The sequence below is a fragment of the Opisthorchis viverrini genome (genome assembly GCF_000715545.1).
Source record: "Opisthorchis viverrini unplaced genomic scaffold opera_v5_206, whole genome shotgun sequence".
Classification (NCBI taxonomy): Eukaryota; Metazoa; Platyhelminthes; class Trematoda; order Opisthorchiida; family Opisthorchiidae; genus Opisthorchis; species Opisthorchis viverrini.
This window is the reverse complement of record NW_008751862.1, coordinates 242,935-256,557: the sequence shown is the minus strand read 5'-3', so window position 1 is coordinate 256,557 and position 13,623 is coordinate 242,935. Positions and strand designations below refer to the sequence as shown.

At 44.8% G+C, this 13,623-nt stretch overlaps 2 protein-coding genes across 2 annotated transcripts in view; one reads left to right on the top strand and one right to left on the bottom strand.

Moving 5' to 3' along the window:
• T265_08191 (hypothetical protein) overlaps positions 1-11,899 on the bottom strand; it is a gene marked incomplete at both ends in the record, with an annotated part of 51,860 nt that extends 39,961 nt beyond the window's left edge. The window contains 9 exons of the mRNA XM_009173920.1: positions 2,491-2,833; positions 3,814-4,042; positions 4,843-5,102; positions 6,731-6,828; positions 7,527-8,128; positions 8,557-8,826; positions 11,539-11,699; positions 11,740-11,784; positions 11,824-11,899. Of these exons, the coding sequence (XP_009172184.1) occupies positions 2,491-2,833; positions 3,814-4,042; positions 4,843-5,102; positions 6,731-6,828; positions 7,527-8,128; positions 8,557-8,826; positions 11,539-11,699; positions 11,740-11,784; positions 11,824-11,899 (2,084 nt within the window). The remainder of the gene's footprint in view (positions 1-2,490; positions 2,834-3,813; positions 4,043-4,842; positions 5,103-6,730; positions 6,829-7,526; positions 8,129-8,556; positions 8,827-11,538; positions 11,700-11,739; positions 11,785-11,823) is intronic.
• On the top strand, positions 37-4,787 carry T265_08192 (hypothetical protein; the record flags this gene model as incomplete). Its single annotated transcript, XM_009173921.1, has 2 exons — positions 37-144; positions 4,521-4,787. 2 exons carry the CDS (start codon positions 37-39, stop codon positions 4,785-4,787), a joined length of 375 nt encoding a protein of 124 aa, XP_009172185.1.
• Positions 11,900-13,623: the final 1,724 nt, after the last annotated feature.

Below are 13,623 nucleotides of genomic sequence, written 5' to 3'. Positions count from 1 at the left end.
CGTTCAGCTGCAGCACCCTTTCGGTGCCTAGCTGCCATGCAACCCGAAGGAAGCACCAGGGCTGGGATCCTGCCAGGTTGCCTAAGCCTAGACAGGGGAAGTCGAGAGGCAGAGGTCGGGTTCGAACCACGGCCATTCCGATCAGTAAATTCGCGTTCTAACAACTTGAGCCACCTCGCCCCCCAAAAAAAGGAATAGATAGAAGGATTAAGGGGAGGTAATACTGATACACCGCAAAGAGAATAGCATCCTTTCCTGGAGCATTTTTGTTTTTGAGGAGACTGACAACCGAACTAATCCCAGCTTAACTAGGTGGTTCTCGTCCGAAAACCAGTGGTTTAGAAGTTAGGTGAAGTACTCCGCTCGCCACTACTCCTACTCTGATTGATCTTCCATTAGTCCTTCATATTTTTTACGCGGTTGGTGGTTGTGTAGAATGCTTTTATCAGAGACAACACAGTAGAGGAAAATCTCAGGTAGGTCGCTAACGCTCGAGGCTTCCTTCGCACTTGAAAGTATATCGGACCAGTGCGAAATACGGTCGCTTCTAGCAGACTTCGCGGATTCACATCGGAGGTTGCATAATTCAGGGGCCTTGTTGAAGTGCACCAAGACCAATGATTTCCAGGGTAGCGCAAGCAGTGGACTACCAGTTGCTGTTTGGCTCTCCTTGTCTCCCATTCCATCTGATGCACATCTAGAGTGTATCAGGACATAGTCTATGAGAGAGACTGTGTGAAATTCATCCGAATATCACGTTTGTATATGCCGTTTAGGATGTCACAAGCGCGTGTGGGAGGTTCGCCGACGCGAATTCGATAAGTTTGTAATGGTTTTTACATCGTTTTCCCAGGCCAAACTCATTCAGCATAAGACAGATGGATCAGCCTGACGGACCTACACAAGCATTCCAGTCACCTGTAATTAACAATACATCGCGCCTAGACGTCTCATTAACAAGACTTTGAAGCTCACTGTACACAATTTGAGCAGAAGAAGTGGAGATCAACAGTGGTATTCCGGGTAAGGCGGGGTTCCAATTTATTACCGCGCCGTGGGCATGGTCGCTCAGTTAAATCGTTCAGCTGTAGCACCCTTCCGTTGTCTGGCTATCACGCCAACGGAAGAAATCACTCAAGGTCACTCAACGCAAAATTGATCCCGTATATACCCGACTTGTACACTAGACCACTGCAGAAGAGCCACTAGTCGATGTCCCTTCCCGATACAAGGATTCGTCAGATATATGGCTCGGATAGTTTGGTTTGACAGGCGTAACATCTAGCCGGTAATCGTGAAGACTACGCACAATTATCTTCTAACGGTAACCACTCAGCAGAGTGCGGGCATTCCAGCAGCCAGCGTGGAAAGTCTTTTAGTACTGAGGATCCCTGGTCAACTCTGCCGCTGGACTAGCACACCGTGCGTCACAGGCCGTGAACGCCATAAAGCACCGTGTGAGGGGAAACCTCTGGCCTTTGCGCAACTGAGTGCAACTTGCAAGATGACATGAAAATCGTTGAGATTGATGCAACAAGACCGTCATCGCGGCAGTTGAATTCCGGATGTTATCTCATCAATCCAGTCAACCGGAATTGATTCACTGTTTGATTTAGAATCACAGCTTATCCAACTCCCCTGGACAAACAACCAATGGCCTCTTTCACTTTATTGGAAATAACTTCACCAGTGAATGGGATTTCTTTAACAGCGGCTACACGGTAGTTGGTCTCTTGAGAGCACATCATGGGGACAAAGGATGACTTTGCTCGTTTCCCAAGACACCAACCACCGACCACATTGGGGGCTTTTAGTTGCGTGGAATATATTAGTGTGAATACCTAACGGATAGAACTATGGCGGGGAACCTCGACTTCTGATAATACTGAATAGTACAAGAACCGTTGACAGATCACTATTGATCTGGCGCTTCACAACTGCTCAGTTATATCAGGTTCCTAAAATAAAGCTCCATAATGAAGAGCTAGTGGGGAAAAGGCATGAACGAGACCATATAATCCGATGCCTTTGTGTGAACGCAGGAAAGTAACGGAGGTCCATTCTGAAAGGCAGATATCGCCAACAGCACCACGGCTTTCGTAACCTTTGTCACTTTCAGAAACCACTCGAGCTACTAGAATGCTTATGGTGCATACACTTTAAGTATGGTATGTTCGTATAGAATATTTGCCCGCCTCACACGCGTTCACTATGTTCGGTGTATCTTTGGTGATTGTTCCGCTGCAACCGATAGTCTCAGGAGGAAAACCTGAAAATTAACCGAGATTTCTAACCTGTGTTCCAGATGAGCAACCACCACAGATGTGTTACCAGTTACTTTGTCAAAATGGACTACATTGCTTTGAGCAAGATGTTCGCGACGGTCTAGAGGGTCTTAAGGAGATTAAATTGGGTGGTGCGGATGTGGTTGTACGGAAAAATGGACCTGAAAGGCAACCATTTGCTAGGATCGATCAACAATTAACTCACACACGAATATCCGCAAGCTGACTGATAAACTGAGACATCAAACGACCAATGAGAGAATGAATTTGGAAGAAGTCGAAAGAATGGTCAGCGTCTCCTGGAGAGTTGCGTAATGTGGCATGCCATTGGTGCAGCGTTTTCAGGATGCACTGAACCTGTCTGAGAGCTGACAAACCATGTTGAAGGACTGCTTGGTGCGGGAATGAAGGCCAGTCACCCAGTTTCGACGGAGGGACTAATTTGATGTCTGTGGAAGAATGAGTTTGCCGAATAGTGGCGGGGGCGGGTGAGGCAATGTCGCTCTGATGCTGATTTGGACGTCCTTGTAGTTCCACAGAATGGGCTGCTGACAAGACAAAAACATGTTAATTTATCAAAACATCACTAATGATTAATGCAGGACAAAACTAAGGACCATCACAGATGAGACGTCCAGGCAGACAGACAAAAAACAGATCAGGCTTTTAATTCAGGGATATGGTTCTGGCTGAAAAAAAATTACGAGTGCATAACGGATGCAATCAGCAACCAGTTGATCGATATCGTGCCCAAAGAAAGAGAACCTGGGTCCGCTTATCCCCAAACACCCCTGTGGCATGAAAAAAATTACGAGTGCACAACGAATGCAATCAGCAACCAGCTGATCGATATCGTACCCAAAGAAAGAGTACCTGGGTCCGCTTATCCGCAAACACCCCTGTCTCAGGAAAGCCGTTCCATTCAGGTGATAAAATGGGAAGAACGATTTGACCACGTACATTCTAGGAAATATGTCAACCCCAAATAAATGCTGTATTTATATACATCATAGGAAGGTAAATCAAAACTGTTGCGGGTATTCCATTGGGATATGGAAATAACATGGTTCAGGAGGCTTTAACGAACAAATTAAAGTCATGAAAAGAAAACAGAACAGGAAAGTCCGTTAGCAGAGTAAGAATTCAGGACAAGCTTCGAGTCCTACAGCCAACGAACGATGAAGTATGGATAGTAGACTAAATAAAAACGATACAAGTGAGCTGAAATCGGTTGCATAACGAACAGCACCGTTCAAAAACGAAAGAACAAACAGACCAAAGAAACATCCCTTGCGTTTATTTATCGAATCTTACATCGGCACAGTAGAGCAATGTATCTAACTTGTTTTCCAATAAGACGCAAGAAAGTATCTGGAATAAAATAGCAATCCTGAGTGGTTCATCAGCAACAATTAAACTTCACACTTCACTAAAAGAACTGATTCGCCCTCAAATACAAAAAACAGTTGTGGCCGAATTATTGTGTTCAGGTGAAGCTGGACAACAGACGGAAACAGAAAACACCTACTTCTTCGAAAAGGAAGCTGAGGGAGTGGAGCGACGATTTGAGAGGCTGGAGCCCCGGCAAATGGATCCTCTCCAAGGTAGGATATACCCTCTGTTCCGTCCTCTTGCTCAGAAATAGGGGCGCCGAAAACGTTCGAAGGACGTTCCACCTTCCCAACGTTCGTCAACGAAGGTGCAGAAGGAACACGGTGGGCATCCGATTGTTGCGGATGAGGAAAGATGAGGACGAGCTGGAATACGGGCGAATGTACAGAGTAGGCCGGGAGATTTCAGAGAACCAACATTAGTGGATCGTTGACCAGCTTAACTAACTGAAAGGTAGGTCGAGTTTGTAACCTAGTCTAACACATATAACGCATCAACTGAGCGATTGTGGGATACTTTCCGAGCGCATGGCACGCAGCGGTCCTCGGTAGTATAGTAAATAGTGCTCAAGTTTTGAAACTGCCTAAAGGCTGTATGGCTTCAGGATAATCCGTGAACTGACAACTGTATTGGAGTAGATCAGCCATATGGACCGGAATAGCTGTAATATATGGTTGAAGATCATTTGTAAGGACTGGACCAATGACCAGCCTGACTGCATTAATGACACATGCCAAAATAGAAAGATTTGTTGGAACGGTCAAAAATGTGCCGGAGAAACCCTATTTGTTATTTCGGCAACCGGGTTCCAACCCCGTAGTCTCAAACAAAGCCACATATTAGATTCCTCGAACAAAGGGGGCGAGATGGACCAAGTGGTTAGAGCGCGAATTTACTGACCGGAAGGTTCGTGGTTCGAACCCGACCTCTGCCACTCGACTTCCCCTGTCTAGGCTTAGGCAACCTGGCAGTATCCCAGCCCTCGTGCCTCCTTCGTGTGGCATGGCAGCTAGGCACCGAAAGGGCGCTACAGCTGGACGACTTCCTCCGAACAAAACAGGACTGATTGCTTTGTCCGCATTAAGATGTTCTGGTTCCGTAAACATATAAGATGTGAAAAAGCTACTGTGACACGAATGTGGGAGTACACCAAGTGGTAACATACCTTCAAAAGCTCTTCAATCCGTACTATTAGATGGGGCAGGGCATCCGTCAGTGACTTGATAAAGGCCGCCGCCTTCAGTAGACGATGTCTGAGTGTGCTTTCAGACGACGAAGGTGTGATCGACTCTGCCTCGCAGTCAACCAAAATACGAATGCCCTGAAGATAATGATCAGTCGATAATAGACTGGAACCCGAAAGGCTTGATACAGCAGCTTCTGTGGTTGAGCACCTAGAACGTGAGTGAGAATAAACAGTGACTTCTACAGAACACTGTGCGAGATTGGGCGAAACGCAAACAGCTTGCACGAATGAATTTATTCGTTATAGTAGAAGCCTGAGGCAGACAAGAAAGGATCAACACCTAGAGAACTATGTCACAAACGCTGTATAGCAAAGCCCTGACGAACACTGTCATCCAAAGGTAGGCTCGCGAAGCAGACTTGTTAAGCTCGCAAAAAACCTTTAGAGGGTACCTCAAGATAATTATAAAGTACTTCCAAAATCAACGCAATTCGCTGTAAAAGCGATTACACTACTGGCCTTTCGCAGTCAAGAAGTTTTTCGGATCGAAAAAGATGCAGGGAATTCTTCATGTAGGGGATTCTTGTAGGGAATTCATGTAGGGAATCCTTCATCACGGCTTTCTTAGTTGCGGTTCATGGAAATACCGACTGGAGATGGGATAAATTTCACCAAAAGGAGATATTCAAGCCCCACCAAATTGAATCGATGTTAAGTTAGGACATGTCGATGTATTAGTAGTTGCTGATAAAAAAGATATTTTCTTTGTGTGACCTGGATACTCAACATCGTTACATCAGCATTCAGTGTTGGTGCTTTTCTGTAGTTCAACGACAAACTATTTTAAGAGACTCACGAACCAAACAAAAAGGCAAAATGATGCGGGTCACCACTTGTGGTGTGGATGCACCACTTTAACACAATTAACTCAGGCGAGGAGCGCCTTCTGTTTGGTTGTTGGTCTGTTCGCCGAGTTTGGCAGTTGGATTGCAAACGTTTCATCACCAATCGAGGTGACATCGCCAGTGCGGGGTTGAGTAGGTCCTACTCAATCTACTCAACCCCGCACTGGCAATGTCACCTCGATTGGTGATGAAACGTTTGCAATCCAACTGCCAAACCCGGCGAACAGACCAACAATCAATCAGCGTACCAGAACTACCTATATTCCACAACGTTGCCAGCATCTTCTATGTATTGCATAGGCTGTCATGCGTAGACTACAGCCAAGCAACTCTTAATTCCTCTTGAAACCTATGCCACGTGCACATTTCACACTTCCAGGTTTGTGACACCGAATTCCAAAGGCTATCAACTGACAAACGTACACGATGCATCTTACAATTATTATACCTGCTCACTCTATGCAAATGAACATTGGAGTACAAGGTTCGCAACAGAAGTATCCACAGGTTCTCACCGGGGATATTTCCCAGGAAGAACTCCAGTGGTGAAGGTGCAGACTTACTGACCGAGAGGTTCGTGGTTCGAACCCAACCTCTGCATCTCGACTGCTCCTGTCTAGGCAACCTGGCAGCATCTTAGTCCTCGTATTACAGTAATATAGTATTACAACTGAACGATTACTATTTATTACTTTTTTACAAGAAACTATTGTATGCAGCTTTAAATACCGGGAAACAAAGCCATCTAGCTGCGTCCTCCTTTTGGCACATAGCTCCCATGGAACGATGGAAGGAAGCAGGAAGGCTAATGTACTACCAGAATGCCAGGACAAAAGCAATCGGCAAACTAGAAGCGAATTTGAACCATGGACCACCCGAGCAACAGACTGACACTTTACTTAATAAACCACCCCGAACCAAAATCCGAGAGAAAAATGGCCCAAAATAATTGAGTTACATACCGTCTAAGTTCAAACCACTCATACTGTTGTTCCACCGCCCGTGGCCAAATGGTCCAGTGTTTGAACTGCTAGCCAGGAGGTCACGGGTTCGAAATACACTGGAGTCTCACTAAAGATTATCCCCAATAATAATGAGGGAGCTGTATATTGTTTCTCAAATTTTCATTGAAGACTAGCTCCACATGTAGTATGAAATCTTTGTTGAAAATCTCAAATCTACTTACACTACCAAGAATCAAAGGAATGTCTGTTTGGGATCCCTCTGCCATCCCCTGTTCGGTCATCTGTCAGAGAATATAGCTACGAGTAAGCAGATAATTGTGCGCTATTTCAATTGATAATTATAATTATGGTGGTGGTAAATAATACCCTCCGGCATCTGCATCCTCACTTAATAGGTGGTTTAATAGAACAAAAGTCCACTTCCTATATTCATACGTCCAACCAAAACCGATAAAATGAATGATACTGCTTTGAAGAAACACCAACAGAAATAACCGAAGCCGTCGGCCCAAACAGGGAAGTATTTGTAAGGAGAATTTGGTCGTCTCAGAAACTAATGAGTATGAAACTCTGATCAGAACATTCAGGCATATCGCAGGCGTATCACCAAATAGCAACACCATGGTGAAATTGTGATCGCGAGCTACATACCACTAGCGCTTAACTTACATGATACTATGAAGACATCACGTTGGAAGTATAAAATGTCAGAAATCCATGCGTTCCACGTTACAAGACATTTTTACACTACTACAGCAACTAAACAGCTGACATGCAAGTTATTCAAACATACCTCTGATCTCGACAGTCTGCTTCTTCGAGTGCCACCAAACGAAGTAAGTCCGAGGCTAGCTTATTGGGTGTGGGAATTCCTGTAGAGAGATGCTGTAGGGCAATATAAGATAATCCAGGCTTAGGTGTGATTCTTGGAATCCGGTAACGAAGTTTACCAGCAAATGGGTTGTCCAATGATGGAATGTCCGTACCAATAGCTACATCAACAAGCTGGCGACGCGGTGAGCATGCGGTTTCAGCTGTTAGTAAATCCGGTCCGCAGTGGCGAGGTCGTTTTCGTGGCGTCTCAAGTATTCCGTATTCTAAAGGTTCGGGCGGTTCCACAGCTGATGGGACAACGTCTGAGATAGCGTGGAAACCATTCCGTAATTTTGAAGGAATAGCTGGTGGTGAAAGTGGAGCCTCCGCCTTTGATGCTATAGGAACCCTCCACATTCCATCCACGTGACGTGTTCGTCGTCTGCTTGGAACTGGAGTGACCGGTGCTGGCAAGTGGCTCTGTGACGGTGACTGAAGAAGTGAAGGCTGTTGTCGATCGGTATAGGGGGACATAGCTACTGAGGCAATTATCTGAGAGGCCGGAGAGAACTCAGGGGGGTTCTGGAAACCATTCAGCTCTTGAATGAATGAATGTTGATTACCCAATCATCGGAGTTGCGTAAAAGGAGGCAAAAGGGAGTGAAATGTCAAGAATATCACATCTATGGTGGAGAGCTGAGACTCAAACAATGGTTTTAAAAAAAATAGTCAATAGTTATTAGTTACGGGCGGTGGTTCCTGTGAACACCTTGCGTAAATGCATTGAACTACTGTTATCTTCGGAAAAAAGAAACTGCCAGTACATCATCAAAAAGGTTGTCCCTGGAACAGTCAGTCAGATGAGTGCAAGTTCAACAAAAAAGCCGAAAAATCGATAGCGGACGAGGCTCGCACCGACTTGAGGATAGCTACTAATATGTTAACCTGAAAATACCAGAAACAAGAGATTGTTCATATCGGCTCACAAGGTTAGTGAAGATCGTAAATACCTCACCCTGAAACGTGGACGTCTTTGCCATTGCCACTTGTTCTTTCACACGAGCCAATTCAGAAGTAACCAAGCGATAGTCTGCTTCCCGGAAAGCCAACTGTGCCGTTAGCTCACTCAGTCGATGTTGGAATTCCTCTCGCTCCGATTTCAGGCTACTTTCTAACCGAATAATGGCATCCGACTTCGTAGCGTTCGCACGTTTGGCTGACTCTTTAATGGTGGCAAGCTCACCCAGTTTCATGTACAGTTCTTCACGTAAAGTGATTACCTAGAATCCAAAAGGGTAAATACAGTTGTGAAGAACGGATGTGGTAGTGGTACCTCAAAATAACCGAGTTTCTTCATGGACCCAAACGGGACCTGTGCTAACTATAATGGCATTTGATGCAAAAGGTCACAAGAATGCCGCAGCAAATCTAAAAGCAGTCAAACAGAATGACCGGTATGCTGAATCTCGTTGTACCAACTGAAATTTGATCTTAACTCAATCAGCAAGACGGCCATGAGAGAAAATAGTTGCATTTATAACAATAGTGATGTGGAACAGAACCGGGTATCGTGAAGACAGTCATAGCTCTTCTAGGATCTGATCCCGTGATAATGCAAACAATATTAAATAATCTAAATAATTCTGCCTCGCGGTTCGGCATGCGCTTCACACCTGCAAAGTGTAAAGTGCTACTGCAAGATTGAGTAGGCTCAAACCCTAGCCTCGTGCTTGCGGATGAACCGACTGAGGTCATAGACACATTTGTTTACCTGGGCAGTTGTATCAGTCCCGGTGGTCTCACGAAAGATGGAATTTCCATCCGGATTGGGAAGATAAAGTTCAGAGCGAACTCACCAGAAAACGTAATCACGTTGGAACAAGGGTGAGACGGTCAAAACGACAGTGCACTGCATACGACTGAAAGATTCAAGGCATGTTGGAAGCATGGAAAGTAACGTTGTTGAGTTCAAGTTCCAGCATACAGTCTATTCCTGAACTAGTTATTTTCTTCCCGACCTCGGCGCGGTCGGGCAGCTACGACCCAATGGTACGAGGACAAAGCACTCCACAGACGTTGAAAATGCATCCGATTTTAGTGCCGACTGGTCTTTCCGCCAAAGCGAAGAGCGAAATTCGACGTCCAGTGTTATAAAGGGGTTAGGCGAGCTATGTTAACCATTATTTTACGCTGCAGACAAACGGCGCATGAAACTTTCGTACCAGCCATTAACTCTAGCTTCATGATTATTTAACAGCTTTGGAAAACAAGCCATGCAATCTATCAAAGGCAACCGTAAAAAAATTTAAACCGACAGAGAAGCACTCATGAACTAAAAAAAACATTGATGAAGTCAGAAGATTCCTGCACTCAACTGACTCTAATTCCATGACCAGTCGACCTTTATCCATCTTCTCGTAATATGGACAATCGAATTGAGTATCATTAGCAAGCCTATATGGTCTAAAGCGAAACATATCCACCTGATTTGTTGAGCATGGAATCAGTACCTTCTGATCGTCTGGGAAAGGTACGAAGTGTTTACTTAACTATGACAACAAAACTCAACCCACCATAGCCGTTTCGAGGTGTCTACACCTTTAAATACTCACGCAGAAAATCAAGACAGATGCTAGCAGCAAGAATGTCACTGGTATCAATTAGAAGCCATACATTGTAGCACCTGAAGTTAAGCACAGGGAATTACAGAGACCCAATCGTGGAAGGCGAATGGCGTCGAGAGCATTCAAACTTTCGTAATCATTTTCACATCACTCAAAGAGGTCAACTTTAGCCACCGGCCATCTAAGTACCATCGGCCTATAACGGTCTAAACACTGGTCACGTAGCAACGCTGGATTCAGTGGACCCAAAAAAGTTGGATGACAACCGAAATTACTAATCTTATACTACCATCCTACTTAAGTAAAACGTCTACAGGTGGAGGGTAGTAGTAATGCTCTCTTTCCCAGTGCAATCCATAGATATGCGTGACAGAAGTTTGTCCTCTATCTTAAAGTTTTCGAGTTTCCAGCCCGACGTGTTGGGGATCAGGCCCCTCTCAGAAGCTCTAAAATACAAACATACTTAAGTTCTTAAGCGGTTCGGGCGTTAAGATGCAAGATCTCGACTGAAGGGTCCAAAATTATCGGTCACGGAAGACATTTGGATTGGTACCATGGGTCATTTTTCGAATAACGTATTTATGCACCGGGAGAGTGTCAAAGCTGTACAATCTAGTTAATCGTCCGAATCGCTAAATGTGGGTACACTGAAAACATGGCAGAAACTTACAGACAAACACAAGCTGCGGTAACTATTCAACCGTACTATTCAGTTCTCGTTCCACTTCGGAAGAGAAATAATAATAAATAAAATTTAAAAAAAAACTTGAAACATGCCGGTACTGAGAGGTTATCATTTGGGAACTATAGTTCACAATCTCCAGAAGATCGCCCCCCTAAAAACTACCAAGACACACTGCAACGTCCACTCAGTAATACCAACCTCACAGCAGTTAACAGGATTTTGCTCGATTCCAGTAATGATCACTCTCGGAAGGGAAACCAGTATGCGGAACTCTTTCACTATAGCTTCTTTCGGTAACATACAAGCAATAAAAGGACAGAAAACGTTGTTGGGACGGTTAGGCACCACCGTGAAACTAATCTTTGCTAAGTCAGTTGAAACTGGCTTGAGTGGAAATGGAACATGCCACTAGAAATCTTGCGCAATAAGGGGTTATCCAGTCGAGGAAATAGGCATTGGAAAATTCCTGATGAAATTATCATACACATGAGTTGAGCTATATCTCGAAAGCTAAAGCCGACACATGTGCGCATTTGAAACTTTGTCGACGAATAAAGGAAGAGAAGCAGATCAATTTTATAATTTTTGCTATTATTATCATTATTATTATTATTAAGCCCGAAGTGGACCAGTTTTCGAAGATAAACAAGGATCACATATTCAGTAATATGCTCTGGAATTACCTCTTTCTTCAGACGATCGAATTCTTCATTGCTTTTGGTGATTGCCTGCTGATTACTATCATCCGCGCCCTGACGACTGCGTTCCACAACGCTGGGAACGGCTCGTCCATCCAAAGATTTTGTTCGCACCAGCTTTGAGTCAATATGCCTTCCATCAATGTCTTAGCGATGAAACCATGCTAAGTATAAGCTATAACTTACTGCGAAAGTTGCACACCTTTGGGCTATTCACGGTAGTGTGTATACCTGTAACCCAAATGCGCCGACAAAAGCTGACAAACTCACCAACTTCCACGAGATGCTGTGTGCAAATCAGGTCAAACTGATCCAAAATATCCTGCGTCAAATCGTCGTCGTCCATTATATTGTGGCCTGAAGAATAGTGAATAAGTTGACACTCAGCCAAAGTTAGATTTGACAAGTGGAGTAAAACAGTATCATGATTGTAAGAAGCAATTAAAAACAGATCGTGGATGTTTAGTAATTTAATCGAAAACTGCGGTACGTTCGGAATCGGTTTCGTTTTTCCCTCTTGCAAATTTGTGAAAGAATTTTTTCGTTGTTCAATCTATTCACAGAGTACGCACGAGTCACTGTTGAATTTTATTACTCTAACAAAACGTTTGAGAGATAACCCTTGTTATTTTGCGCACACTTCCTATTTTACATCTATACAGGGGAGATGCAGGACCCAGTCAGAAAAAGGAAGCTGGTTCACCAAACTCCTCTGAAACGACGACTTCCCAATCGGTCCCAAACATTCTCCAATTGATCGAAGAAGCTAGTTACGTTTGCGCAATTAGACTGAGTGTGGTCGAGCAGCGTCACGATTGCAAGGATACCTTAAGTTTCTGCGCGGATTTGCACCGGACTTACATTTATGGCACAGACAGAATCGCTTGCCATCGTGTTTTCAGTGAACATTGGACTTTCCAGGGTGATCAACACATAAGAACTTAGGTAGGCGCAGAATCACAGGCATTTGTTCGATCCGAAGACCCAAGTGAACGAGGGGCGGAGACCACTGGTGAGCATGTTCGACAGGTGCTTCTAAAGACCACCCTTGAAAATAGGCATTTATGAAGGGATACCAAAAGGGTGAGTTCAGGGGGCTATATTAAGTTGCCCGGAGTTTGCTGGCTGTGGACAGCTATGATTTAGTGGAAAACTAGTGGAAAACGCTTAAACGGAGTAAACCTGTGTTGGTTGATCAAGGAATTATAGCCTGTCTTAATTTATTAGTGATATAGCAACACAAAACAAACATGTGTAAAATAATCGGAGTGTGGAGCACGCTGATAAGGATTTCCAACAGCGACTGTCAGAGGAACTTGTCACACGAACTGAAATTGCATCGTCATGACCAAGCTGGTTGTGGCCATAGCCCCTTGTGCTCCCGACGAAACTTGTGTCCGACGAAACCAACCGCGTTCCTGGACAGCGGCTTTCACTCACAGGTCTCTCACTCACCAAAAGCAGCAATGCCCTGGGGCTGCAAATATCACATGCGAGCGGCGCGCAAAGTACGTAGAGCTATCAACGCTTATCTCCGTAACAGACGAGAGCTGTAGCCATGTACTCCTCACTAAAGCCACAGCCTCTGAACTGGACTGAGTCAGATGTGCGAGGATAAGCAGCGAAGCCAATCTCCAGCTCCACCCCGTCAAAAGCGGCCTGTCTGCTTGTGGACACAACCGTCGCACAGGACCTCAACAACCAAACCCGTAAATGTGACTTTAGCCAACAGGAAAATCTCTCTTACATCCAGTTCGCCACACTGATTGCCGAAGGATCGGGCGTCCACACAAACACGAAAGAAAAGCGACTGCAACCAAACAAGCCACATAAGATTCGCCAGATAAGAAAACTGTTGGCTGGCTCCAAGGTGCAGTCCTCTGCGAAAACCAAAAGCATTACTTCTTGGTGGCGCCAATAAGTGCTCAGAGCCTCACGGAGATTTACGGTCAAACCGCGCCAAAACACCCGAGAATACAGGAAAGCGAAAGTTTGCCGCAAACCTTTGATCAACAGCAAATCTGGTCGCCAAAAAGGGGGCTTGAAAGAGCTACAAACATCAACGGTCGA